At 45.5% G+C, this 27,133-nt stretch overlaps 1 protein-coding gene and 1 long non-coding RNA gene across 2 annotated transcripts in view; one reads left to right on the top strand and one right to left on the bottom strand.

Annotated features, from left to right (window-relative positions):
* Positions 1-26,822, bottom strand: part of LOC149325449 (sodium-coupled monocarboxylate transporter 1-like) — a 162,635-nt gene extending 135,813 nt beyond the window's left edge. The window contains exons 1-5 of the mRNA XM_089564290.1: positions 26,706-26,822; positions 25,220-25,614; positions 3,563-3,628; positions 1,802-1,853; positions 755-822 (exon numbers count right to left, since the gene is read on the bottom strand). Of these exons, the coding sequence (XP_089420416.1) occupies positions 755-822; positions 1,802-1,853; positions 3,563-3,628; positions 25,220-25,561 (528 nt within the window). The 5' untranslated portion in view covers positions 25,562-25,614; positions 26,706-26,822. The remainder of the gene's footprint in view (positions 1-754; positions 823-1,801; positions 1,854-3,562; positions 3,629-25,219; positions 25,615-26,705) is intronic.
* On the top strand, positions 8,119-11,352 carry LOC149325450 (uncharacterized). Its single transcript, XR_016286523.1, has 2 exons — positions 8,119-8,462; positions 11,186-11,352. It is a non-coding gene; the product is annotated as an uncharacterized LOC149325450 (long non-coding RNA).
* Positions 26,823-27,133: the final 311 nt, after the last annotated feature.

The following is a 27,133-nucleotide window of genomic DNA, read 5'->3' as shown; positions in this document are numbered from 1 at the left end:
ATGCATTGTGTGTGTGCGATGGATATTACTGCGGAATTCCTGGGAGGGTCACCGCTGCGCTTAAGCATAAGGCAGCGCTGACACTAGGCTTCATCAGAAGCCCCATTCGGACTAGTAGGAGATCAATCATGCCGAGCGCGAAACACGACTAAATGACAGCGACAGGGATGCCATCCGTACCTCTCGGTCCGTCGCTCTCGTAATCACGTTTCGCGCCGCGTATGCAACGTAGGTTAAGTCAACTTACGCAGTGTGGTGTCATGCAAGTTCCCATTGTCGCGCGCGCTTTAGCTCGCTCAGCACGACTTCGTTTAAGTAAGCTATATAAAAAGAAGTCAAACTTTCTGAATGATACACATCACAAATTTGCAACTTTAATTTTCTTCGTTTCGCAAAGCTCATTTGGTTACAAGCATGCTGGCATCAAAATGAGACATAGAACGCCATGCTTTCGGCCCATTATCTCTGCTAATCTTAAATTTGTCAGTGTTAGCTCGCAGTTTGAGGTGAAGATAGGGGCTGCTACATTTATGGCGGAAGCCGCGGCAATATGAGACTGAAGTCGTGAAAAGAGTCTATTCAGACGTTCAGTTTCCGTCATAGTAAAATCCTCTGTTCGTACATATCTCCACTATTGTTGCCTCAAAAAATAATACATCTCCATTAATTGTTTCACATGTGTGCATAAAATATGCTTCGCCATACCTGTCAGGAGTTATGCAACGGTAATATTTGTTCCCAGAGAAACACTTACCAGGGCTGTGTACAGAGTCCCCGAAAGTCCGATGAACATGTTGCACCAGAAAAGCGGAGCTTTGAAAGCTGAAAGGCCAGGAGATCTCGGCATAAGGAAGACGGATAACGCGTACCAACACCGCGCTTCCGCATCTCTCGTGAATTCATCTTCTCGGCAAACTATGAAGTGTAATTTGGTTTTAGAATAGCACCTGGTGTACATTCAACCAGAAAATAACTATACAGTGGAAATCACTTAACAGCCCTCGCAAGGCCTTAAGAAAGACCTCTTACTATTAAGCCTGAAGGGAGAATTGCGGTCTAGCCTAATTAATGCGCAGGTGTATAATGTAAAGATGAAATGAACGGCGGCGCAACAAGAAGAACACAACAAGAGAGGGGACACCACATGCGCACCAACTCGCCCCTCAGGCCATTCTTCTGGTGTATAATGTATTCTGAGAAAACTCTGATCATTAGCTTTACTGTCTTTTACATGCTGGCTATACACTGCGAAGTTTGAAGTGAAGCTGACTGTCTTACAATAATGCCCGTTGCACTGACAGGCAGGAATGTCCTAATTCACAGCGAAGATCCTTCTTGGCGTGAACAGCGTCCACAAAAAGCATATTGATTCATGGTTCCATTTTTTTAGTGTGCTAAGAAAAATCTAGGACAAAATCTAGCAAAAAAACGCCTACATAAAATAAAGCGAGCGCATGAAGACTTCGTTTTTTTCACACCTATCGAAGAAACCTTAATAGAGAAAGTTCGTCAGAAATTCTATCTAGTAAGCAACGATCTCCATTAGTGAAGCGATAACATTTTTCGTGTTTCTAAAGAGGTATTCATGCTTTCATTGATGGTTATACGTATATTTAAATCACCTGAACAGCAATGCAGTTTAATACATTTCATAGCAATAAAGAATAATAGGGACAATAACAATAGTAATGATAAGTTTACCCTTGAGTCCAATTCAATTTTACTGTCAAAAGTAGTCCACATGTAATCTAAGGGTTTGATATTAACAGAAATAATTAATAAAGAATGAAACAGACGGTACCTGTGACAAGGGTGAGCGATGCTGCGAAAATGGAGATTGCGCCCACACTTTGCTGGAACAAGGAAAAAACCAGAAAGAAACTTCACTAATTGTTCTTGTCTTCTGCGATATTTGGCCTGATTTCCTCTTTTTTCAAAGGCCATTAAGTGTATCCATAGAATATTGGTTTAGAGACCACATGTAGCTTGATGCAGGAGAACTAATGTAATGATTCTGATTGTTTTTATTAACTGACAAAAATTGAGAGCAGAGTGAACGGAGAGTTGATGCGTGATTTGAGAAGCATTCAAAATCTCCAAATATGAATACTAGACCAACGCCCCTCCATTATTTATTTTCATGCCATTGGGCGGCCTTAACAGCAGGAAATCGCAAAAATAAAGCTTTGGTCTCAATCCTAGGCAAAGCGTTTTGCATGTACTTCATCATAAATACACTCGCCGTAAGCCTCTTCTCGTTTGTAAGGATGCTCGTGTGGCCAGGGCTTCACTGAGTAACGCTACGCCCACAGAGTTCTTGCGAAGTCTGTTTAGAACGCATCGACTTTTTTTCTATTTATAAAGAAGTAGCTTCAGCCCTGTTCAATGTGTTTTTTTTTTTTGGGGGGGGGGGGGGGGGATATGGACTGTGACTGAGAACAGAACTCGCCTGACCTCTGCAATGCTGTAAAATCTTATTTTAGAACACCATCCAGCTGCATTGTGACGCCTCACACGTCTGTATGTTCTGTCTTCCATATTTGTTGGCAGCCTCCGGACTGGGAAATAACATGAGGCATTTCCGTGCTCTAAGAGGTGGGCACATTACGGCGGTGCCGTCATTCCCCCGAAACACTCCATTTGAAGCCTGAATATTAGGACATGCATGTGGGGTATAACCAATAGGCACCGTATCTTGGTGCTTCCGTAGCTTGCTCCACAGAATATCCTTTAGGCACCAATAACACGCACGCAGTACCTGTTATTTTCGAGCCTGAACCAAGCTACTAATACGCACAAATCCCTCTCCGTTTCTCCTACCCCGATATGCTTTTTGTATGGACGAGAGCACTAGTGTGTGCTCTCAATTTTGCTGAGACAGCTCTGCTATATCCACAGTCACGACTGTTTACGAGCAGCATGGCTCATGGTTGCAGGTTCCAGCAAATGTTTTGCACCTTAAACAGTAAGTTAATTCCGTTATTCTACAGAAAGATAAGGCCGACATTTATTCCCTACGCGTGGCATATCTAAATCGGGCACAAAAATTTGTTTATTTGCCATTCACATACCACAAAAATTTTTGCTTCTCTCCTTGCTCTCAGCCGACCACTTTTATGCAATGAATATTGATAAACTTGCGATAACCTTCAGAGTGACGTCACTCCGCCATTTTGATTCCGATGTGCACGAACACGGCATTTGCTCTCATTCCATATGAAATGAAACGACAGTGAATATGCAGATATGCTTGAACTCCCGTTTTTGCAGATGCTCATATCGCAACCAGTGCCCTGCGAGAGGCTGATGATTACGGTAGGCCGATCTCTGGACAGATCTTGCACATGTCCTTATCAATACACACCTTCCTAAAGTGCAGAAGCACATCCACTGAATTTAATCTTTAGACGTTTGGCGAAATTGCTGTACTTGCTTATTTTCGCCATCTTTGCTGCACATCGGTCGTGCTGTCGCTTAAGATCGTAGATACGCTGTGTTAAAGCTATCGAATTAAGATAGTGCTCAGAAGACACAAATTTACTCTGTTCTTTTAGTAACTTACCGTGAGGAAAAGGTAGATCACGCATGCTGTCAAGGAAATGTTGGTGTTGAAACGCAGTCGAATGTACTGCGAAAAGAGAGATAAACTATATACGTATAACTAAGCAAAATCACCAGAATTTCAAAAAACATAGTGTGGTTTAATTCACGACATTTCGGCTGGAGGACCAGCTTTTTTCGAGTTTTCTACAGCATTCGAAACACGCCGAGTTTAGAGCGCGCGTAGTGTGCAGGAACAGTGTGAACAGCGTACAGGAACACGGGTGAAAAAAATGGTGGTGGGGGAAGAGGAATGAAAACGACGACAAAGGAAAAAATTACCGACGATTACGTTACTTCCTAATGCGAAATTTGAGCGCAGCAAATAAGCTGTTTCACCTTTTCGATAGATTGAGGCAAAGAAATCGAGCAACACATGTATGCGCTATCAGAGAATTTTTTTTTTATTTTTCACACGTATTCCTTTAACAAAGATTCCACTAACAGTTCTTGACAGTCATGAAGGAAGCTTTGTGGTCGGAGAAAGAAATAGACTGATATATGTTCGACTTGGTACACCAATGCTTGATTCTCAAAGACGAGATCTATACAAGTGCCTCGCGAGGTTGTCACAGCCGTGGGACGCGTTACGAGCAAGAGGAACGGGATGTTCTCCCGCATAAGTGTTAGGAAATTGCTGTTTGTCTTTATGTCAACATTAAAGTCCCCCGCTACTAACATCGGTGTGGATCGATGGACGGTTAATGCGAGTTGCAGGAAGTGCACGACGTCTTTCGTGAGTGCGGTAGGGGCGAAGTAGGCAGCTACTACCAGCAAGCCGTTGGGCAACTTTGCGGCGCACAGTTCGCCAACTTCATGTGACGTGCCAAACATTTCGACTGGTATTGCAGAGAGACCTGTGCGCAAGTAGATAGCGACTCCCGCCGCTCTGTTGTGGTCTCTGCGAGCACCACAGCAGTATAGGAAATCTATGATTTCGAGAGGCTCTTCGGGATCCATCCAGGTTTCAGCAAAGCAAAGTACAGAGGAATGGCGCAGAATGTGATCGTGGTGTACGTTCTTGGCATGTGCGGCAAGGGAGCGTACGTTAAGAATGTGGTTGTGAATGATGAATCAAGTGCTGCCAGCGAATGACGCGTTCATTGGCTGTCTGCGTGTGTTACTGATGTGGGGTTAACATGTTAAGCTTCGCCTGTAAGAGTGGAACGCGACAGCGTCTTGCAACGCTGCCAGGGAGTCCACAGAACGCCATCGCCAATTCGGCTGTACGCCTTGCTGGACGGTAAATTTATTTTTTGAGGAAAGGAAATGTATCTCTCTCTTGCATATCTGGGTGGACACCTGCACCTCGCCGTAAGGGAAAGGGGGAAGATGGGAGTGAACGAAGACGCCGTTTTAGCTAGACGCGCCTTTGTTCATTCCAAACCATTCAGCTGGCATTACAGAGTGGCTAGCGTGCTCGTATCGCACTCCGGAGACCCTGGTTCGATTCCCCAACTCGACCAATTTCGTTCTCGGTTTTATTGATTTATGCGGTCTAACTAGAAAGGTTAATTAGGCTATTTCATATTTATATTCTTGTATTTCTATCCATCGTGTTCTGTCATTAACCTGTCAATTGTTGGAACTGTCTAGGATGTTCGACACAACGTATATGAAACGAGCAACGTCTTACTGAGTGGGGAAGTGCGTGGTGGTAGAGGGAACGCGGCTTCGTAGTTATGTTTTTTTCAGCAGCGTCTCCTTCCGCGGACGCTGCCGCGCGCGTCTTTCTTTTCTTTTCTTCTGACCTCTTCATTCTCCTCTATATTAATTAGGCTAATTGATTAATTAAGCAATTAACTAAACTCAGTCCAACTTAGTTGCAGCATCACTATACGATCCCTTTGATTGGTTGCATGGTTACTAGCCAAAGTACAATTGGCCCCATTTGAAATTCGCGCACTGTGACGTCACGAGCATTTCGACCAATTGAAAAGCGTGACATTGGGGGCGGAGCTGGTTACGAGGCCGACGCCGACGCCGACGCGAAACCCAGGAACGGACGCCAAAGAGCTGCGCTCTAAAAAAGAATCGATGACAACTTGGAAAGGTGACCCGCTAACGTGGATGCAGATATTCGGAAGGAGGAAATGGCAGGAAATAAAAAAGGAGGAAGGAAAATGCCTTTCCCAACACCTCATGAGAGAAGCCAACAGCCATCGAAACAAAGGTTGGTTGGTTGGTTTATAGGGTTTAACGTCCCAAATCAACTCAGGCTATGAGAGACGCCGTAGTGAAGGGCTCCGGAAATTTCGACCACCTGGGGTTCTTTAACGTGCACTGACATCGCACAGTACACAGGCCTCTAGAATTTCTCCCCCAAAGAAATTCAACCGCCGCGGCCGGGATCGAACCCGCGTCTTTCGGGTCAGCAGCCGAGAACCATAACCACTGAGCCACCGCGGCTGCATCAAAACAAAAGAGCGTAGGGGATTTTTTTGAGACTGTGGTGTTGATCAAATTACAATTGGCCCCGTTTAAAATTCACGCACTGGGACGTCACTACTATTTCGACCAATTGAAAAGCTTCACATTTCTGTCGACAACTCCTGCTTACAACAATGAGGCATTAAAGGCTTCCGCCTTAATACTTAAGAGTAAAGGCGCCTATATGATCCCGATTTCCACTGTCTTTGTTGAAGTTCGTTTCTTTGCGCAGATGCGATACTTGCTTGACATTTTTGAATAAAATAGCCGAAATAACTGGCGGAATCTGCTAAACCGTAACTAAAACCTAAACTAAAGCTGAAACCTCTGGCAGCGCCTGATACTACCCTTATAAAAATGGTCTATAGACTTTTTATAGACTCTATAGACCTCCTATAGACTTTTACTTTTGTCTATAGACAGTCTATAGAAAATCTATAGACTAAAGTCTATAGCTGTCTCAATTTCCTTTTGTCCATAGACTATCTATAGACTCTCTATAGACTAAAGTCTATAGCAGCCTCAATTTCCTTTAGTCTATAGACGGTCTATAGATTCTCTAAAGACTTAAGTCTATAACTACCTCAATTTCCTTTTGTCTATAGACGGTCTATAGACTATCTATAGACTAAGGTCTATAGCTGTCTCAATTTCCTTTCGTCTATAGACGGTCTATAGACTCCCTATAGACTAAGGTCTATAGCTGTCTCAATTTCCTTTCGTCTATAGACGGTCTATAGACTCCCTATAGACTTAGGTCTATAACTACCTCAATTTCCTTTCGTCTATAGACAGTCTATAGACTCGCTATAGCCTAAGGTCTATAGCTGCCTCAATTTCCTTTTGTCTATAGACTCTCTATAGACTAAAGTCTATAATTGCTTCAATTTCCTTTTGTCTATAGACTGTCTATAGACTCGATATAGACTAAGGTCTATAGCTGTCACAATCTTCTTTTGTCTATAGACAGTCTATAGACTCTCTATAGACCAAGGTCTGTAGTTGCCTCAATTTCTTTTTGTCTATAGACGTTCTATAGACTAAAGTCTATAGCTGGCTCAATTTTCTTTCGTCTATAGATGGTCTATAGACTGTCTATTGACTAAGGTCTATAGCCTCAATTTGCTTTCGTCTGTAGACGGTCTATAGACTCTCTATAGACTACGGTCTATAGCTGCTTCAATTTCCTTTCGTCTATAGTCGGTCTATAGACTCTCTATAGACTACAGTCTACAAATACCTCAATTTCCTTTCGTCTATGCACTGTACACTATAGATAGTCTGCTGTCTATAGACCAGTCTATAACAATCCTAATTTTATCTAACAATGTTCGATACACTGACTTTCGACTAAGTATAGAACAATGCCAATTTATTTTTGCACTGCATGCTGCGGGGACCTGCATCTGGTGACCGCAACTATGTCGGGAGTCCTCCACCTCCTTCGCTATTACGGAAATTAAAAAAGTATTGCGTGAGGACATTACAACACCCACCTGTATATTTTCAGGAGCCTTGACAAGCTCCTTTTCGTTATATCGTGACGTATATTGTCAATACAGTTAAATATTTAATGCTAACAAGTAAGCCGCGGAAAGGCAGCCGTTCTTGAAGTAAAGGCGCCGCAAACTGTACTACATCGAATGAATACGCTGTCCCTTAAAGGAATCGCTCGACACAGTTCCATTCCATCTTTCGATCGTTACTGTCCAACGCGCTGAAATCAGACACATTTCATCAACGCTTCTACATTTCTCCTTAAAACGTCCTGAAAATAAAGGGGGAAAGACGGGTGTGAGAATTCAAGGAAGCGCCCATCGCTTAGAAACACCTCAGAATAGTACCCGTCTTTCCCCCTCTGTGCGATTAACATCTCCCATTTATACCTTTGCAGTTTGTATTCACGTGAATAAGTTCACCGACGCAACAATCAGAAAGCCAGTATTTTTTCGTTCCTACCCTTGCACCTGTTGCTTCGGAGCCGATGACACGCTGATGTCGAGCATATCAGTTTTCTAAACACGAACACACGCAAAAAAGATATATGCTATGCAACATTATAATTATTATTCGAGAATTGTACCACATACTATTCGGTGGGAGATGCGGCGCGTATACAGTCAAGCAGTTAGATTTCGGTTCTCTTTTCACGAAAACAATAAGGTTTTTAGAGGGTATGCGAAGAATTCACGCTTATAAACCAGTTACCTTCTGTGGTCTTGGATATCAGATCAAGCTCCACACGGAAAGAGTGCGAGCGATAAAGATACGACCGTGAAATGGGTTTCTGTTTCACGTTTTACCGTTTTACCACGAGACGGCGGAAAATCATTCGGGCTGCAAACAACCCTGTGCGTGGCTGCATCGGTGGAGTCCGCGTTTTTTTCGCGGATTACGTTTTCTTCAAAATCCAGCTGCATCGTCCGCTTACGGTAAGTCTATACGTTTATATTTTATTCATTTGGTCTCCTAAACCACTCTAAGCAGAGCTGTGTGTGCAGAACAGATTATGTGCGCAGTGACAAACGTCCTATCTTCGTTTCTAAGGCGGAAGCCATCGGGTTCTCGACTAATGCCGCTTATCTCTGTGCCGCTGTCTTTACTAACGCGCGGAAAGGCAGTCTGTGCGATGCCCTTGATGATAAGCCGCTCCTCGCGAGCTGTCTACTAGAGTTTTCGTGTTTCAAGTTAGACGCGCGGCCAGAAATGTCGTTTAGCCTGTGAATGACGGCCGAAATGGAACTGTGCGGTAGTTAGCGCTGTGTGAGCTCAATTTACTTTGCACCTCCGAAAACGTACTTACATACACTCTCGTTCTGTGGTGGATTACATTTATTTTCTAATCTTTGTGTTATCGCTTGTCTGGACCTTGGAGTGCTGTTCTTTTTGAGGTGTGCATTTCCTTCCTACGTATATGGACGCTCGCTCGGTGCGCGTCGTGGGCGCCGACGTTTCAGCAAAGGTGTCTTGTAACGCTACAGACTGGAGCGCGAGACGTTTGTCAAAGTTGTAGTTAAGCAGCGCTGAAGGAATTCTTTTAGTGTGATGGTATAAAATTCATTGCCCGCGCGATTGGCCGGCGTGCTCAAACACCGCGAAGAACCCACGAGCTCCATCCCGTCTCCCCGTCGTTGCACACGTACGGATTCCTCCATGTCTGTCATCAGAGCCGTTGGCCGCCCCCGCTCGCCTGCGGGCACTTCATTTTGAAAGCTGGGTAAAGGTCGGCTCGACAAGAGGTGGCTTACATTTCTTTCCGAGTGGTTCGTTCATGAATCCCGCTCACGCGTGCACAGATTTCTCTAATACCATTTGCGCGAGAGGCAAAGTATGTGTTTCTGATTTCAGACTGCTAACTTACGAAAGCGCCGATGTAATTCGCCGCTTATTTGCGCCTATAATTATATTAAGCTCTCGTGTTACTATAGCTGCACCTCTTGAAAACGTTAATTGCTTCATTTAAATACTTCGTACTTTGAGCGCGTTCAATGCTTTCGTTGATTTTTCTAGCAGCGTTGGGTTAGGCTACCTCCATGCAGGAAACACACCTCTTTACGGCGCTGTTGGGGCTGCACTTGAAGGAAAGACTAATTGAATTTCAGACCGTATTTTATCGTGACAGTAATTTGTTGTCTTAAACTCGCGACTGCTTTTGAAACGGCGCAGCTGCAGCCTCTGTGTGCAGTATGGGTTTTCTGAATAATGAGCGCGGCATGGAAGCGCTGCAACCCGCTTGTTTCTATGAGCGCGCGCAGATGTATGAGTATGCTGTTCCGTCTTTGTGCTTCAAGTTATAGGCGCAAATCTGTGGTGAACTGGTCGCTTCTGCCTGCCGGTTTTGTATAGCTTGTGCCCGTTTCAGTATCGACTTACGTACACCCGGCCAAATCTTTAACTGGCTCTGGTGTTGCATCGATAAATGAACCTTGTAAAAAGGTGCCTTTTGGCTACACTGCTGGCATATTCATGTTGTAATTTGACACGTGAGATGGCATTTCATAGTTTCTTTTTGTTAATATAACGTTTGAGTGGAGTACTTGCGTGTTTCGATTAAAGTTATCAGAAATATTCATCATCTGCTGCTACGAACAGCCGAAACAAGCGGAATACGCACCAATGGTTCTGGTGGCGCATTTGCACTTACTCTAGGTAAACGACTTGTCCGCCATGAAAGGAGTGGTAGTTTACCCAGAGGATGAGGCCATATGGACCAGATTCATTGCTGCGTCTGCCGCTTGTTTCAGCTGTTGTAGTGGCAGACGAATATTTCTGATAGCGTTGATCTAAACACGCAAGTGCTGCACTCAAACAATATATGAACAAAAAGGAACCACGAAATGACATTTCACTCGTCAAATTACAGCATGAATATGCCAGCAGTGTAGCTAAAAGGCACCTTTTTTACAAGGTGCATTTAGCGATGCAACACCAGAGCCAGTTAAAAATTTGGCCGGGTATACCAGGCTTCACGCAGGGTATTTTGAAGCGCTTCTTCTATAGCGGTTAAGAATAAATGCTGCAATATTATTCTTTTTGGATCCCTGTGTAAGGTGCGCTGAATCTGTATTTTATGGAGGTGGCATTCTTAACACCTCCTTGCGAGTCAATGCAGATATGTGGCACAATTGTTCAATGTCTTCTGTTACAAATAATGTAAAAGGATTGCCATACAGAAATCAGTATCAGTACTGGATTCAGAGTAGAGTGCTCCAGGGATTACGGGTCTTTGTTACAATGTTTTATGAAGACACTTATAATCTGTCGTGTATTTACTGAAATGATTGCGCCGGCGTGATAGCTCAGTGGCAATAAAGAAAAAAAAAATAGCTCAGTGGCTATCATGTTCGTCTGGCGACCTGAAAGATGCAGGTTCGATTCCGGCCTATGCAGTCGCATTTTAATAGAATCAAAATGCTAAAGGCTTGTGTACTCTGCAGAGTTGGCCGAAATTATTCCGCAGCCTTTCACTTCAGCGTCTTGTAGCCTGTGTCGCCTTGGGTCTTTGAACCCCATAAAACCAAACCAAAAGATCAAGATTGCCTTTCTAGAATGGCATAGCCAGGATATGCCTTTCATTGTAAAGCACATGTGTAGAGATGGTATGGGAATTTTTTTTTTCAGTTCCTCTGTTATTTTTTTCCTTTGTGCTGTACAGGTGAACATGCCCGGATGATTGACTGCAGACAACAGGCCGCAAGAATGCTTCTGAGGAAACTAGCGGGACTGTTACTTTCAACATTTATGTTATTGTGCATTCTTATGGTCCATGTATTGCATATTCCCGGCCTGGATAGCTTGGAAATAAAACTAAATTTGTAAGTATATTGATTGTGTCATTTGTGAACTCTGGTGACTTTTTTCAGTGGTTGTAGACTGTCTATAGGCAGTTTATAGATAATGGTCTACTAATAGTTTAGTAGACAGAGGTCTATAGACTGTCTATAGACAAAGGTCTATAGCACTGCCAGGCCACACACCTATGGAATGTCTATAGACAGTCTATAGAAATATGTCTACTGGACCAGTAGACTTTTGTCTGTAGACTGTTTATAGACAGTAATCTACAGGAAGTCCATTGCCATAAGTCGTCTATAGTCCGTCTATAGACAAGTGTCTATAGACGGTCTATAGACAACTCTATAGGAAATGTATGACCATAAGTCTATAGATCGTCTATAGACTGTCTTGTACATGTAGTACATGTTCCGCACTCTGGCGAGCGTACGTGAAAAACCCAAGTGGCCAGATGTGGGCTCATCGTGGCAGGCGAAAAGAACGTCACCTCGGAGATCGGCTGGAATGACCAGAAGGTAAGGTCTATCGTTGCCTCTCGAGTTCTTCTTGTACAAGAGGCCTTGCCGCAAACAGAAGGAGCCAAGACGTCGAGAGAAGTGGCGAGGTATAGCCGTATCGCTACCTTCAAGGCCGTCAATGAGAGGGCGAAGTTCCGAGTCCGCCCTCTGCCGGGTCAGCAGGTCGGAGGCGGTGAGCGTACCAAGGAATCCGCTGTCGTCATCGGGCGCTGCGTCGCCAGGATCAACTGGTGCACGCGACAGTGTGTCGGCATCTTCGTGTCTGCGGCCGGACTTGTAGACAATAGTGATGTCAAATTCCTGGAGCCGTAAGCTCCAGCGTGCCAGGCGTCCAGATGGGTCTCGCAAATTTGCCAGCCAGCATAGGCAGTGGTGATCGGTTACGACTTTGAATGGGCGGCCGTATAGATAAGGGCGAAACTTCATGGTGGCCCACACGACCGCAAGACATTCTTTTTCAGACGTGGAGTAATTGCTCTCGGCGCGGGAGAGAGTACGGCTAGCATAGGCGATAACCCTCTCAAGGCCCTCTTGGTGTTGAACAAGGACAGCTCCAAGACCGATGTTACTGGCGTCGGTGTGAACCTCGGTATCGGCATCTTCGTCGAAGTGCTCAAGAACGGGAGATGTTTGAAGGCGCTGGCGGAGCGTAGAGAAAGCGGTCTGTTGCTCAGAGGTCCAGACAAAGGGGGTGGTATTCCTGGTGAGACGCGTCAACGGCTCGGCAATCGTGGAAAAGTCCGCAATAAAGCGCCGATAGTACGCACAGAGACCCAGGAAGCGCTGGACAGCTTTCTTGTCGGTTGGAACGGGAAAGCGCGCGACGGCGGCAGTCTTTTCGGGGTCCGGCCGCACTCCCTCAGCGCTCACAACGTGACCCAGAAATTTGAGCTCTTCGTAACCGAAATGACACTTCTGTGGTTTCAGGGTAAGGTCAGCCGAGCGGAGAGCGTCGAGGACAGCCCGCAGGCGCTGGAGATGTTGATCAAACGTTTCCGAAAAAACGACGACGTCGTCCAAGTAGACAAGACAGCTTTGCCATTTGAGGCCTGTGAGGACGGTGTCCATCATCCTTTGAAACGTAGCCGGGGCGGAGCACAAACCGAAAGGAAGCACTTTGAATTCATAGAGGCCATCTGGAGTCACAAAAGCGGTTTTTTCGCGGTCCCGTTCATCTACTTCAATTTGCCAATAGCCGCTCTTCAAGTCAATAGATGAGAAGTACTTAGCGCGCCGTAATCTATCCAGGGAATCGTCAATGCGCGGCAACGGGTAGACGTCCTTTTTGGTCACACTGTTCAGTTTGCGATAGTCGACACAAAACCGGAGAGTGCCGTCCTTCTTCCGAACGAGGACGACAGGCGAAGACCACGGGCTTTGGGAAGGTTGAACAACGCCATCATCAAGCATTTCCTGAACCTGGGTTTGAATAACTGCCCGTTCTTTAGCAGAAACACGGTAAGGCTGCTGTCGTATAGGGCGAGCGTCGTCATAGGTGATGATGCGGTGCTGCGTGATGGGTGTTTGACGAACCTTCGAGGAAGAAGCGAAGCACGGCTTGTATTCCTTCAGCAGAAGCTCCAAAGCCAGGCGTTGTTCCCGAGGCAGGTGGCAGTTTATGTCGACGTTTGCAAGGGAGGGCTCGTCAGTGCCGGCTGCCGCGGAAGCAAAACAAACAGGAGTATCGATAAAAGGTTCGGCAGAAGCAATAGCGGTTCCTGCAAAAAGATGTCGGTATTCATTAGAAAAACGGAGAAAAAACCAGTCACACAAGACGACGGACAAGAAGAGTGTACACACCACAACGACTGGTACACTCTTCTTGTCCGTCGTCTTGTGTGACTGGTTTTTTCTCCGTTTACAATGTACCAACTGGCCCGCATTTCAACCCTTCTCATTAGAAAAATTTGTGACCAGCACCGCAGATCGGCCACTACGAAGCGTTAGTAGACTGCGAGCGGCACAAATGCCTTGAGTAAGCAGGAGTGAACAGTTAGCCTCGGCGACTGCTTCTGCGTCATGCAAGTCGTTGCAGGCGACTTCAACCAAAACACTGCTCCGTGGCGGCAACGTGACACTGTCAGCAGAAACTCGAAGGGCGGCACTGCGGTGGCAAGAGTCGGCGAGGTGGGTGGCTTGACTAGTCGAAAAGCTGATGATTCGGTGGCGGAGGTCGATCACAGCACCATACTCCCGCAGAAAGTCAATGCCGATAATGAGATCGCGGGAGCAATTGCACAGAACTACACAACTGATGACGAACGTAGATCCATGAATCTGAACGCGAGCCGTGCAAATGCCCTTTGGGGTAACGAGATGACCACCGGCTGTACGAAGATGCACCACAGAACATGGAGTAAGCACTTTTTTCAGAAGAGTCGCCAATTTATCACTGATAATTGAATAGTCGGCCCCGGTGTCCACTAATGCACTGACTCTGTGACCGTCGAGAAGAACAGGTATGTCCAAAGAAACGGGGCTGTCTAGGTCGGATGACGGTGCCATCTGTTCACGGTCGGAACGTAGCGGCGGCGACGGGAGGTCTTCAGCGCAGCGACTCCCAGCGACCTCGCCCCCGAAGGTCGCCGGTCTCAGTTTTCCCGACGAGGGCTGGGCGAGCGACCCTGTGGCGCTCGCGAGGAGCTGTGGGGGTTCGGGGAAGAGCGCCTCGGAGACGATGAGCGCGGCTGATGCGGCGTGCGGGCCGAAATTCGCTGTTCCGCTAGGAAATCTTCAATGTCAGGGGGCCGATGGCCAAACCAGGGTCTGGGTGAATCGGCTCGAAAGCCCTGCAGACCGAGACGTCGATAAGAGCAGTTACGGTAGAGATGTCCTGGTTCTTCGCAGTGAAAGCAGAGTGGCCGGTTATCAGGTGTGCGCCAGACATCGGCCTTCCGCAAGGGCGCTCGGCGATCGTCGAAATACTGCACTGGTGGCACTGAGGACCGCGGCTCAGGAGGCGTTACCGGAAACGGTGGTGGCGAAACCGCAGCCGGGCGCCTCGCAATTTCAGCATAGGTGGGGCGGTGGCATTCTCCTGGTAGGGGAGGTGTTTCGACAGCAGGAGCCCTGAACGCCTGTTGCACTTCCTCGCGAACAAGAGCAGAAATCGAACCTAGCGCTGGCTGCGAAGGGCTGCAAAATTTCAGGACCTCTTCACGCACGATGGTGCGAATAAGTTCACGCAGATCGTCAGGGTGGCTCCCGGAGGTAGCAAACGATGCGGTGACAGCAGCAGCATGCACGGGCCGGTCGTAGGTCGCAGAACGTTGTTGCAGCACCTTTTCCATCGTTGTGGCCTCTGTAAGGAATGCAGCAACGGTCGATGGTGGGCTGCGCACGAGGCCTGCGAAAAGCTGCTCTTTGACGCCACGCATCAAATGCCGGAGTTTCTTGTCTTCCGGCATGGCCGGGTCAGCTCTTCTGAAAAGGCGCGTCATGTCCTCGACGTACATCTGGACACTTTCGTTCGGCAGCTGGATGCGAGATTGTAGTGCACGCTCAGCTCGTTCACGACGATCAGCGCTTGTGTAGGCCTCCAGCAGCCGACGACGGAACTCATGCCACGAGATTAAAACGTCCTCTCGGTTCTCAAACCAGGTGCGAGCACCATCCTCGAGGCTGAAGTAAACGTTCCGGAGTTTGGCTGCGTGGTCCCATTGGTTAAACGCAGCTACGCGCTCAAAATGAAGGAGCCAGTCCTCCACATCCTCAAGAAGTTCCCCACGGAACGTCTTGGGAATCCGCGGAGTCTGCAGGGTGTAGTGAGATGGCGCGGCAGCGGCAGTTTGCAGAGGAGAAGGAGCGGCTGTCGCCATGGCGCCGCTCTCTACTAGTCCTACCTCCGAAGACAGTCCCTGGATCCTCCGACTGAAGCGGTGTACCGGGGTGTCGAGTGGTACAGGGCTGGCGCGACGGCTGCCTGGGGGGGTCTCTTGCATTTGCTCACGGGTACCCGGCACACTCCACCAAACTGTAACGTACTTGTTGACGAAGGGGGCTTTAATAACAAGTGCGAAGACAGACAAGGCCACGCAAGCTGGGGCAGCAAGGGCGACAGATTCCACACGGCGCGAGCCCTTCTTCGTCGTCGTCAGCAGCTATGCGCCACCTGGCAATGCTAGGTGGCAATAGACATGTGTCTATAGACTTCCTATAGACCTATAGACTTTCAGTAGACATTTGTCTATAGACTGTCTATAGACAAAAGTCTACTAAAAGTGTATGGCCATAAATCTATAGACTGTCTATAGACCAGTCTAATGGATTTGTCTACAGACAGTCTATAGACTTCATAGACTAAAGTCTATAGACAGTCTATGGACTTTCTATAGAAATTTTTATAAGGGTACGCGGTTTTCGCTAACACGTTTGGATCCATGTGGCTCACGAAGGCGTGAAAAATGGCGCCATAGCCGATGTAGGCGGCCCAGCATGCGACAGCCAACACAGCATTGAATTCTGTAGGGTGGAAAGCCGTGACTTCCCTTTCAAGCAGCGAGAAGTGTACGTGCAACTGCAATGTAGCCTCACAACACCTAGTCAGACCTTGCAATCATACGTCGCCGTTCATCTGTGTTCAAGGCTTCGCATGGCAGGCTATGAGACCTGACCCCAAGTATCCGATGGGCCGGTTAGTAGACGATTCACCCAGAAATCATATGCGATTGAGAAAGGTCGTCTGCTAGCGAACGATTTGTGCAAACTTCGCACCTGCACGCACGCTACGGAACACGGACATTTTCCATTTCATGATCGCTCGGAGTCCAGAGCGCATAGATTTATAGCGCCGCCTGAGAACACAGCTCCTTCTGCCCACATCCTAACATATCAGAACAAAACATGCATGTCTGGCTAAAAAAGAAGTTGGCCGAGTTGCTTATGCACTGAGTAGAACGCAGCTCTATCTGAAACTGGGACAAAGGAAGACGCACCAGAGTGAGCGCTGACTTTTGAGCGCTGTCGTACATGCATTTTTCTGCTGGAGGAGCAATAAACTTCAGGGGAAGTAAGCGTCAGCGCTAGTCCTTGTGTGCTTTCTTCTTCCCAGTTTCAAACCGCGCGGTTTTCACCGCAATGCACGCCTACCCGTGAGAGCTTATCGTCTGAGGTTTCAGTCTCCTCTCGCGGAATTCGCCGCGGTGTCTTCGCGCTCTTTCGGCGGCACATGATGGTTGAAACAGCTTTGAATTAAAACAAATCCACGAATCGCGCCAGGTGAAGAATCAAGAAGACAGGACGCAGCGGCGGAAATTCATCCGGCTCTACGGTACATTTTTTTTTTTTGGTACCGGGTTTGTGAAATCTCTGGTAGAGGTAGAAGTGGACCATCGCCTATGAAATGTATCAGTAGAATACTTTTTTGATGTGGATTATTTAGTGCCTTCTTTTAGTGACACTCTATGGTGAACCAAAATGTAAGTTCTCAAACTTTAAAATTTCAGACGAAAAAGAAATCTGATAGAGCTATGAATCGCATGGAAAATTTGTGTACTATATTTTCTACGTTGAAGCACATGCAAAACTGGCTTAATATAGTGTTACACTTTTGGTTAAGTTGCTTGGCTAAACGCGCAGCGCAGCTGCAGGAAGACGGACCACATAGGCAACCGTCTAGAAAAAAAAAACATTGAGTGAGTTGTTATCAACAGAGAACGCCCCAAATAAACTCAAGGTCCAAAGGCGTCGACAGAGCAGGGCAGCACGTGCGACCCAGAAAATGGTCGCGTTAGTCCATTCCCGGAACCCGCACTGGCTTGTCGGAAAACGTGCATCACAGGGACGCCATGCAGGTGCACTCAGGAGGCTTTGGCCTGAAAGCATTTGTGGCTTACGGTATCTACTTTGAAAAGTAGCTCACGTTGGCGTAGTAGTTGTACGATATTTTCGCTTCAAACATTTGAAGGATTTGCAGAAGCGCTGTCGCACCTTTTCGGCACTATATCTCAGCGCTTCAGAATCTATGCAACGTGCAGCGAGGCTTCAGGACATCAACGCATAATATTGGCTGTCAAAAAAAAAAATCTGCCCTACCGCCGACTCATTATGATTGCAAGGGACCTTGTGTTTTATAAAGTGTCAAAAAAAAAGTAAACAAATGCGTCAGTGGGTGCTATATGGTTTGAGTGCTATGTTTGAGCCACACGAAGGAGGGATTATTGATGAAAGCAAAGAATCAAATAGAATGCGTATCAGTAATGAATCTGAACGTGGCGGGATTGTTATGACAGTGAGTACAGATACCTGTAATTTTATTTTTCTGCCGACACTCTAAACACGCTACAGGCACATGCTGCTCTGTCGATCGAGTATTCGCTTAAATATGGCAATACATATGAGGCGTTGCTTAGCTTTGGCTTATGGGGTTTAACGTCCCAAGCGACTCAGGCTATGAGAGACGCCGTAGCGAAGCGCTCCGAAAATTTCGACTACCGGGAGTTCTTTATCGTGCACTCACATCGCACAGAACACGGGCCTCTAGAACGTCGCGTCCATCTAGATTCGACTACTGCGGCCGGGATCGCATCTACGTTTTTCGGGTCAGCAGTCGAGCACCATAACCACTGAGCCACCGCGAAGGCTTTCAGGAAGAAGAAGAAATATCTTCACCTTCAAGGTCTGTTTAAAAATTCTCAAGAAGAAAATTAGGAGCCTTAAACTGAAAATCTCGGAACACGTGGTCATACAACCTTATATTTCGGACGCGTATACAATATAAAACTTTTTGCTACAGAACGGATTTTGACATATCTATACTGGAGTACGGTTATATCAAGGGATCTCACCTTCAGGCTGCATTAAGGGTCTGCTAGACCAACAGATTATGTGCTGAGGGATTTTATGTTCATCCGCCCCAGGTGACTCATAGGCGGTTGTCAACAAGAACTGTATGAACTCATTTCTTATTTCTATACGGCACTTTTTATGTTTCCTGTAGACTGTACAAAAGCCTACACACGTCACAGTTCGACGTCCGTTTTAGTTACAACACGTTTGTTTATCACTCTGACAGAATTGTTTATATTGGCAGCTTCTACGAAAGCTTCTAAGCATCTGCAATTGTTATTTCAGGTGACTAAAGAAGTCCCAGTGAACTTTGTTTATCTAATGCTTTGCTGCCGTTACTAAACTGCCGAACATTGTGAATGCTTCTGTTCATTTTCTCTGATGTAAGAGATCGGCTTACCGCTCTGTAAATGAAAGCCTGCCATATAAAGTCTAAGGCGTTGTATGATTGAATGAAAACACGCCAAGTGAAGAGCGTTGCAAGGTTCTCGATGTGCTAGTTGCGAAAAAGTAATATGGATAAGAAAAATATTTATTTTTAATGTTTCTGAGCATTTATTTTTAAAACATGCGCCTTGCAAAGCGGTAACCTGCAAGGATCTGGACATTATTCACCAGATGACGAAAATAAGGTTCATTTAGAACAATCAAAGCTGTCGCCGCAATCGGGGTATATAAGCGAACTGTTTCATTTCACGTCGAGAAGCAGACTTATCGGGGGAACAGGCTTTCTCTGCAGGTTGTTCACCCCGAGAGTTTATTCAACTTTCATTTATAGTTCACGAGGGAGTTGTGTAGAACTAAACGTGACACATTGTCTGGTGAGCTTTCCGTCACTGTAATTTGTAATCAGAGAATGACAAGACTGCATGAAAAGTTATACTGCAACCGCCCGTCATACCCACCCGAGCGGTCACGCGGATCAGTTGATAGCGGTCCGAGTGTTCACGCCTGGAACCCGGAAAGCAATGATTGTTTTCCTGGGCATTTTTGTCTGCATTGCAGCTTTCTGGAACCAAATGTTTCATGCGCATGATTGCTTTTTTATAAAACTTTCCTCGAGAGGCGCGCTATCATGAGCTATCAGAAATGCATAGAAATTCTGAGTGATAAAGATCAGCTCATGGTGTGCCACAGAATAAGCAACACGTAACGCTCCTTTACGGGCGTGCACACCTGTCTCTTAATGAAACTGCTTTTGCAGGCTTGTTTTCGTGCACACTATAAAAATGTCGAAATATTTGAAACAAGAACGGAAAGCGTGAAGAAAGAATCTCAGCCAGTACGAAAATAAGAAGGCTGGAGGATATACATTTTACAGAATAAGCAACGTTCTCTTGTACTTTTTTCGTTGGAACACAATCTTAGCGGAATTATTATTCACACTGTCTGCCGTTCTTCTTTAAGAAACATATACGAGAATCAACAGAAGTTATGTAGTTACCTCCAGATTGAGAGACAGTACGTGCGAAGCTATCCATGGCAATTAACTGCTGGTATTTTCGATAGCCTTTTACAAAGGATGAAGAATGTGGACCGTCACGAAAGCAACGAAGAGCGAAAATCAGTATGTGCCATGTTGTACGTACACTACGTGTCACACATTGTGAAGAGAGTCGAAGCACGGAGTCCAACTCATGTTTCCGGCGCCATGTAAGCTCGCTACAGTGTGGCCAGTGATGAACAACCATGAAGGACAACAAGGATGCACTTCAAACCACATCCTGAAATATACAGAATGCGCTCCGGAAATCACCTATCAGGATTCGGTATCCGGTGGAAGGATGTACATCGGCCAAACTGACCGATACTTCATTAAGAGGAAGAATGATTGTGAACACAATCTGTTCACCAATTCAAACGGCAAGTCAATTATACATCGCAATCAATGCCAGTAATCTGACAGTCACCCGCGCCAGGAAAGCACAAAATTCCTCACTACGGCAAGCTGTAAAACTGAAATTGAAATAATTAAAGTCTTTCTAATCACCAAGAATGTGATAAACGTGTCAGCGCACCATCCCTTGCAATTTCAGATAATGAATAGCTGTTTTTAAGAAGGCCACCCTTCTAGCCATCAGTTTTGGTGACGTGCATCTCTGCCGTAACCTTTACGCTTGTTATTTGTTTCCATCCTTCGCGCCCATTCTATTTTACCTTTTTCAGCTTAGTTATAATGAATTGTAGCAACCTTGTTTTATACCAATGTTACTTGTGCGTACCCTTTCTACTATCCCCCTTTTAGCATGTTTAACGTGCTTTCCCTCTCTTCTCTGCTTTTGATATTGCGCAATGTCATCCTCTGGTATACAATTAGTTCGAAGTCACGCTATCATGCCAACTACATCACCTGAAATAATTCTTTAATTTTTGCCTTGTCTTGCGTAGTAAATGGTTCAGCGAAAGCATCCTACCTGAAAAGATTAGACAGTGTTCATAATCTTGGTCTGCCCTTATCATCTGGAGCATACGCGTTCCTTGTAGAGCCTGTACAATATAGAGTAGTGAACTGTATTATCTCCAGATCATACCCCCTGATTTGGTTAGCTCGTGTGGTGGTTATCGAGCATTGACAGGGAGTGCATGCAATTGTTCGAATAAAAGTTGAAAGCATTGAGCTTCGCGTTTGTGCCTTCCTTAGTCTGTTATCGATGTTAGGCGCTGTTTGAAAATGAACGAATGGCTGAAGTAGCCCATCAGAAGTACTTCTTCAATAGATCACAAAAAATCTAAACTATGCATTGAAACGCGACAAAACGAGGCAGTTAAGATGAGGTTCATAAATTCGTTTTCTATGGTAATGATCACAAAGACATTCTTGCAAGGGCAGACAGCCATCAGTGATATCCGACAAAAAATGACGCAAAACGGGCAGGACAGTTGGTTCTGTTTACCATGTGCGTTTTTTAAATACTATCGGTATTTTTCGGGCAGAAATATCAAGGATTTTCTCCCTGATGCGGCTTTCATTGCCACATGCGCTTTCACTGACATATGTTCACATGTTCTAACTTGAAACATTAGCTTCACTTGGCAATCTCCTGCTGAGGTTGCGCCTGCTGCCCACTTTTTGATCAGACAGCAGTGGTGCTAACACATATTGATCATCTGGTAGAGGAGCATCCTATCTAAAGCAGCTCTGTGCTTTGTGTCAGCCGAAGGTACAGACGCGCGCATGCGAGCAAAATTTCGTACTTTCGTCACTAGGGCAAGTGCTCCTGTTCTCTTACATCTCTTTTGTTCTTTACTTTCTCCTGATTTTCTCCAGTGCGCATATATGGGTTTCAGTGCATATATTTTGCGTTCCAGGACAAACTGCAATTCTTACTACTATATTAGCGCTTCTGTTCTCTATAGCGACTTGTTTGCTTCAGAGTGAATCATATTGTTTTCAAATATTATGGAGCACTGAAAGCCTAGCCCCGCATGTTTCGTCTTGGCGTCTTGGGCATTCAACTATTTGGACAGAGCATTAGAAGTAAACCACAAGGGAGAAAAAAATGGCGGAAGATAGACGGAAGTAAGTTACCGTCACTTTTTTGTCGCGAGTAGTACGTGAACGGTCCACATCGTACACCTTGCGTAGGTGCTGTACAAATTAACTTGCTACCGTAAGCGAAATTTCGCTGGGGGAGAGTACGTGCAATGAAATTTATTTCGGTGCTGTCGAGCAACGCAAGTCAATGAAAAGCTTTCAAATATAAGGGAACATGCATGCTATACCGTGTAGAAGAATACTGGCTGGCAAGGCAGAGCAGAAATAACTTTTTTTTCTGTGAATAACATACCACAACATTGTCTATAACTACAGATAGGAGCAAGTCGTCCCTATTGAATAGATCGAATACGTCGTCCTGCAGATGTGCAGAACGTGACATGTAAATAGCGACGCGCTTGGCAGTACTGCACCTCTAACGGGCAAACAATGGCGGGATGTTATTATCGGTCGCCACATTCTTCCATGTTTATTTGTCCAAAATAAAAACCTTTGACTTCAAGCGCTTGACGAGTCAGCGATTTGAGAAATTTCTGACTGGCAGAAGCCTTTCCTCTTGCTTCAGAACGAAGCTCTAGAGAATACGTTAGCTGTGTAACGAAAAGCGCTGCTTTTTCTGTCATCAAGAACTCCTTAGACTACCCATAGTTTCCATACGGCTCCTAAGCGTCATCACCATCCGACGGGGTGAATTTCTTTTCAGACAAATGGTGCTCGCAATCGCTGCCAAATATTAAGGCGTAAGCCTTTAATGCCTCATCGTTGTAAGCAGGAGTTGTAGACAGAAATGTCACGCTTTTCAATTGGTCGAAACGGTCGTGACGTCATAGTGCACGAATTTCAAACGCGGCCAATTGTACTTTGGCTAGTAACCATGCAACCAATTAAAGGGATCGCATTGTGATGCTCCAAGTAAGTGGGAATGAGTTTAGTTCATTGCTTAATTACCCAATTAGCCTAATTAACCCTTCTAGTCATGCCTGATAAATAAATAAAACCGAGTAGGAAATTGGTCGAGTTGGGGAATCGAACCACGGTCTCCGGAGAGAGAAACGAGCACGCTACCACTCCGCCATGCCAGCTCAATGGTTTGTAATGAACAAAGGCGCGTCTAGTGAATGCGGTGCCTTCGTTCGCTCCCGTCTTCCTCCCTCCCTGTTACGGCGAGGTTTAGGTGTCCACCCAGATATGCGAGATAGATACATTTCCTTTCCTGAAAAACCAATTTACCGACGAGCAAGGGGTAGAACCGAACGGGCGATGGCGTTCTGTGGACTCCCTGGCAGTGTTGCAAGACGCTGTCGCGTTTCACTCTTAGAGGCGAAGCTTAACATCTTAACAACGCATCAGTGACACAAGCAGCAACACCGCGCTTAAGGCTTACGCCTCAACGCACTTTGGGTCGACAAGGTGCCCTCCTGAATTTTTTCTTGTTCAGCGCAAGCCACGGGAATGTGCTTGATACAAAATTCTAAAGTGCCTGACTGGATTGCTCTAGGCCGCATTTGGCTATACCGTCCGCTTTGTTGTGCCTACATTCTGTCTCTTCCCTACACCACCGGTTTCCGGCTGAGCTTTTTATGTGCATGCAATTTCCATATTCCACGCTGCACACCTCTGACAATCTGCGCTAAAAATACTCTCACTTAATTCTAGAAAATGGAAAAAAAATTCTTTTTCTTTTTCAGTGCTGTTTTGCAGAGAAATAGTTTAGTTCCTTGTCCGTGAATGTCCGTACTTCATACCGACTTTATTCGTACATCAGTGCTGTGGCCTTCCTCAGGATCATAACAGGGTGAGCACACGCGCTTGCATACGCATATATGAAGGCGAAAGGTTACGAATAAATAATTTTATGAGCTCTTTAAATGATGATATCGACTTTTTTTCAACTCCATCGTTACAAAGGTTATTTCATTCTACTACATTAAGCCGGAAATAGGAGCATTCAAAAAAATTTTCAGCCCAAGATAGCCTAACCAGAAAGGGAAAACTACAGATGTGTTAATATTGTAATCTCCTTTTATCGAGCGCAAACAGAAATTTATTCTCAATAGGCAATTTACACAGGCTACAGACGGAAAGCAACTTCACCGAAGTAATTCACTGTCAGAGAGTAGGCAACGATTCTTGAAAATAAATGTTGCTGCTTTTGGTTGGGTGCGCCCAAATTTGTTGATGCGGTAAACGGGTTCCAAATTAGTGATGCGGTAAACGGATTCCAAATTAGTACAGCTTATTCAAGTGGTGGGCGAATTAGGATGTTCTATGAACGAGATCATACAGCTTGTGCTGCAGATAATAATGGCTGCCGGAGATAAAACCATCTAGGAAAGCGTTAGATCTGACAATGTTAGCTGATATGTTCTCCTCGATAAATTATTATCAATCGAAAGAGCGACATATTTACAATGCATTACTTATTTCAGCGGACCTTTCTTCAGGGTGGTTGCCATTTTGCCATTTTCCACTCCTCACGTCAAGGTATTGCTTTCAGCTGCTGACTATTTATTGTAATTTGGAACTGGATAACATTAACAACGTTGTATGGTACCCAGTCGTCTTCATAATATTTATCAAGAGCAGAAAGATTGTCAACGATACAGTTTATGAAGAGCACGAAAACGAGGAGACCACTAAGGATTTTGGAAAACCATTTTACACGCGTATGGAATTGAAAGATGTGTTGGTTATTGCAACTAACTTCTGTCTGCCTCTTTAAGAAGCTACGGTTCCAGCATCAAGGGGGCACAGTGCACTTGATGCCACGTAGCGTTCAACAACTACAACTTTCAGTACCTGCCCTATAGTACATTACGCGCGGAAACTTCACCCTTCTAAAAACCAAAATTATAGTGCATATATGATTGTTCCGAGAGGATTTTTAAACTAGCGCTTGCATCTGCGATGATTCCGTACTGAGTCGCTTTTTGTTCACCGAAGGGTTAGATTAAGAATGTGTTTCAAAGGGAGGGGCGTGTATTTTTTTTTAATCACGTATTATAGAGCACGTCGGGGCCATACTCTAGGTTGCACTCAACACACAGACGACAGCGGCGGGTGACTGCACGATACCTTGTGCCGCTGTACTCACTTCGAATATCGATGTGATGCCCAGGCGGTACAGCACTGGCACGAATACATATGTGGTCACAGGAATCAGCACGAAAGGGGTGAGGTATCCCCAAGAGAGGTGCCAGCCGTAGGCGTAGTAGTGCGCTGGAAAGCCCACGAGTCCGGTCGATGAGAAGAGCGACGCTACGGAGGACGCCGCCAGGGGGAGTGTCTTCAGCATGCGGCCAGCGAGAAACACTTCCTCTGCTGTGTCCCTACTTCCGGCACTGACGTTCTTCCTCCGGAAGGAGAAGTACAAGCCGAGAGAAAGGTTCGCAGCAACCAGGATGGCAAACAAAGCATACTCGAGTACTCGAACCATTCTTGACGACTTTCAGGACAGTTGTGCTCCTAGGGGTGTCCTTGTTGTTCACACTAAGGACAAATAAAATGAAAAAGCAAATACGTATAGTTTGCCACCGTATGCCTGAAAAGCTTGTGCTTTTTTGCCAGTGCAAAAGTGTAGGTGCCCAGTAACATACGCGAATTACAACAATTTTATCAGGAATCGCGGTTCATGCAAAGTGTTAGATTGAAGATGATATCGAAAGAAGAAAGTCGCCGAATTCATCTCACTTTAAAACAATGCTTCATTTTTTCCGAGCGGAATAGTAGGACTGGTGCAACTACATGTCTGGGCGCGTACTGCCCTCTTGTGTTGTGGATCTTACTGTCGCTAAGTATTATAAGCGTGCAAATGGGAGACACACTTTCTGCTTCATTAAATCATGTTTATAGCTCTCCTTGTGAGCTATGTGAGAACAATCCCTTGTGAGAAAAATCATTAGCGTCTCTGAATATTCATGTGGCCCACAGTGTGCGTACATTTTCAGATACGCAATGCGGTGTACTGTCGAGAGAAACCTGAAAAGTTTTCGTATTGCTTAAAGCCCTCATTTCACGACAAAATCACACGAATGCAAAAACTTTATGAATTTACGCACGCCGTATCGCGCACGCTTAGAGATTAAGAGCCTAATTCTTTTAACAAACACATTCATACTATATCAATTTTTTAGCTTATCATCCGAAGTTACCGCATCGAAATATTAGGTATAGTGTAGTTTAGTAAAGCACTCTACATCATCAGAAAAAAAGAAGTGAAAGCCCAAGGCAGCACATGCTAGTGATGCCGTACACCTTCTCAACGCCAATCTCTATTTCTTGGTTGAGAAGATCACTTCATTTCCTAAGCACGAAACGACCATATTGCTTGGCCCAGCATGGATTTTTAATTGTAGCCAGTATTACGGACTTCAAAAAAAAGTGCGCTAGAGGCCCCCAAAAAAACTTTCCAAACGTTTCGTGCACAAACGTAGACGCTATGCTGCAAAGGAGTAAGGCAGAATTCTGAATCGTCATACAATACCTCTCAAACATCCTGCTTATACTTGCAGATGCAAGTAATATTAAGAGTGATATTTCAATAAAACGATTAATGTTGGAATATACATGGTAGAACTCACCTCATTCGAGTGAAATGCACTTCAACTCGCCTTGACTTCGCTTAGTGCAGCTGACGTCAAAATGCAGAATGCAAGGATACCAGTTTGGTTCAGAGCAGGCCGACCATAGGTCGTTTTACAGTGGGTATCACCTTCGCATTTAGTCTTTTCTGTTTTGTTGGCTCAAAGGCAGACGGTGAAAAAAAACAAGCCGCCGCAATGCAAGCACCCACGCATAGCAGTAAACTAGACTGAGTCGCAGCTGGTAGGAAGCGGTTGTGGATGCGTCTGCTGGATGTGACAGAAGTGCGTGTGATGCAGCAGGAAGTACATATTCATTTTTTATTCGGGCATCGTAGTGCACGTGCCCTTTCTAGTTGGAACAATGAAGCCTGCCAACCATGAAGTACTACAGCAAGTGCAGACAATTCAGTGCCCCCACTTTATCG

This window comes from Amblyomma mixtum, chromosome 10 (genome assembly GCF_055824585.1).
Source record: "Amblyomma mixtum isolate Tamu chromosome 10, ASM5582458v1, whole genome shotgun sequence".
NCBI classification, from domain to species: Eukaryota; Metazoa; Arthropoda; class Arachnida; order Ixodida; family Ixodidae; genus Amblyomma; species Amblyomma mixtum.
The sequence above is the reverse complement of the archived record's forward strand: the minus strand, read 5'-3'. Positions and strand labels throughout refer to the sequence as shown.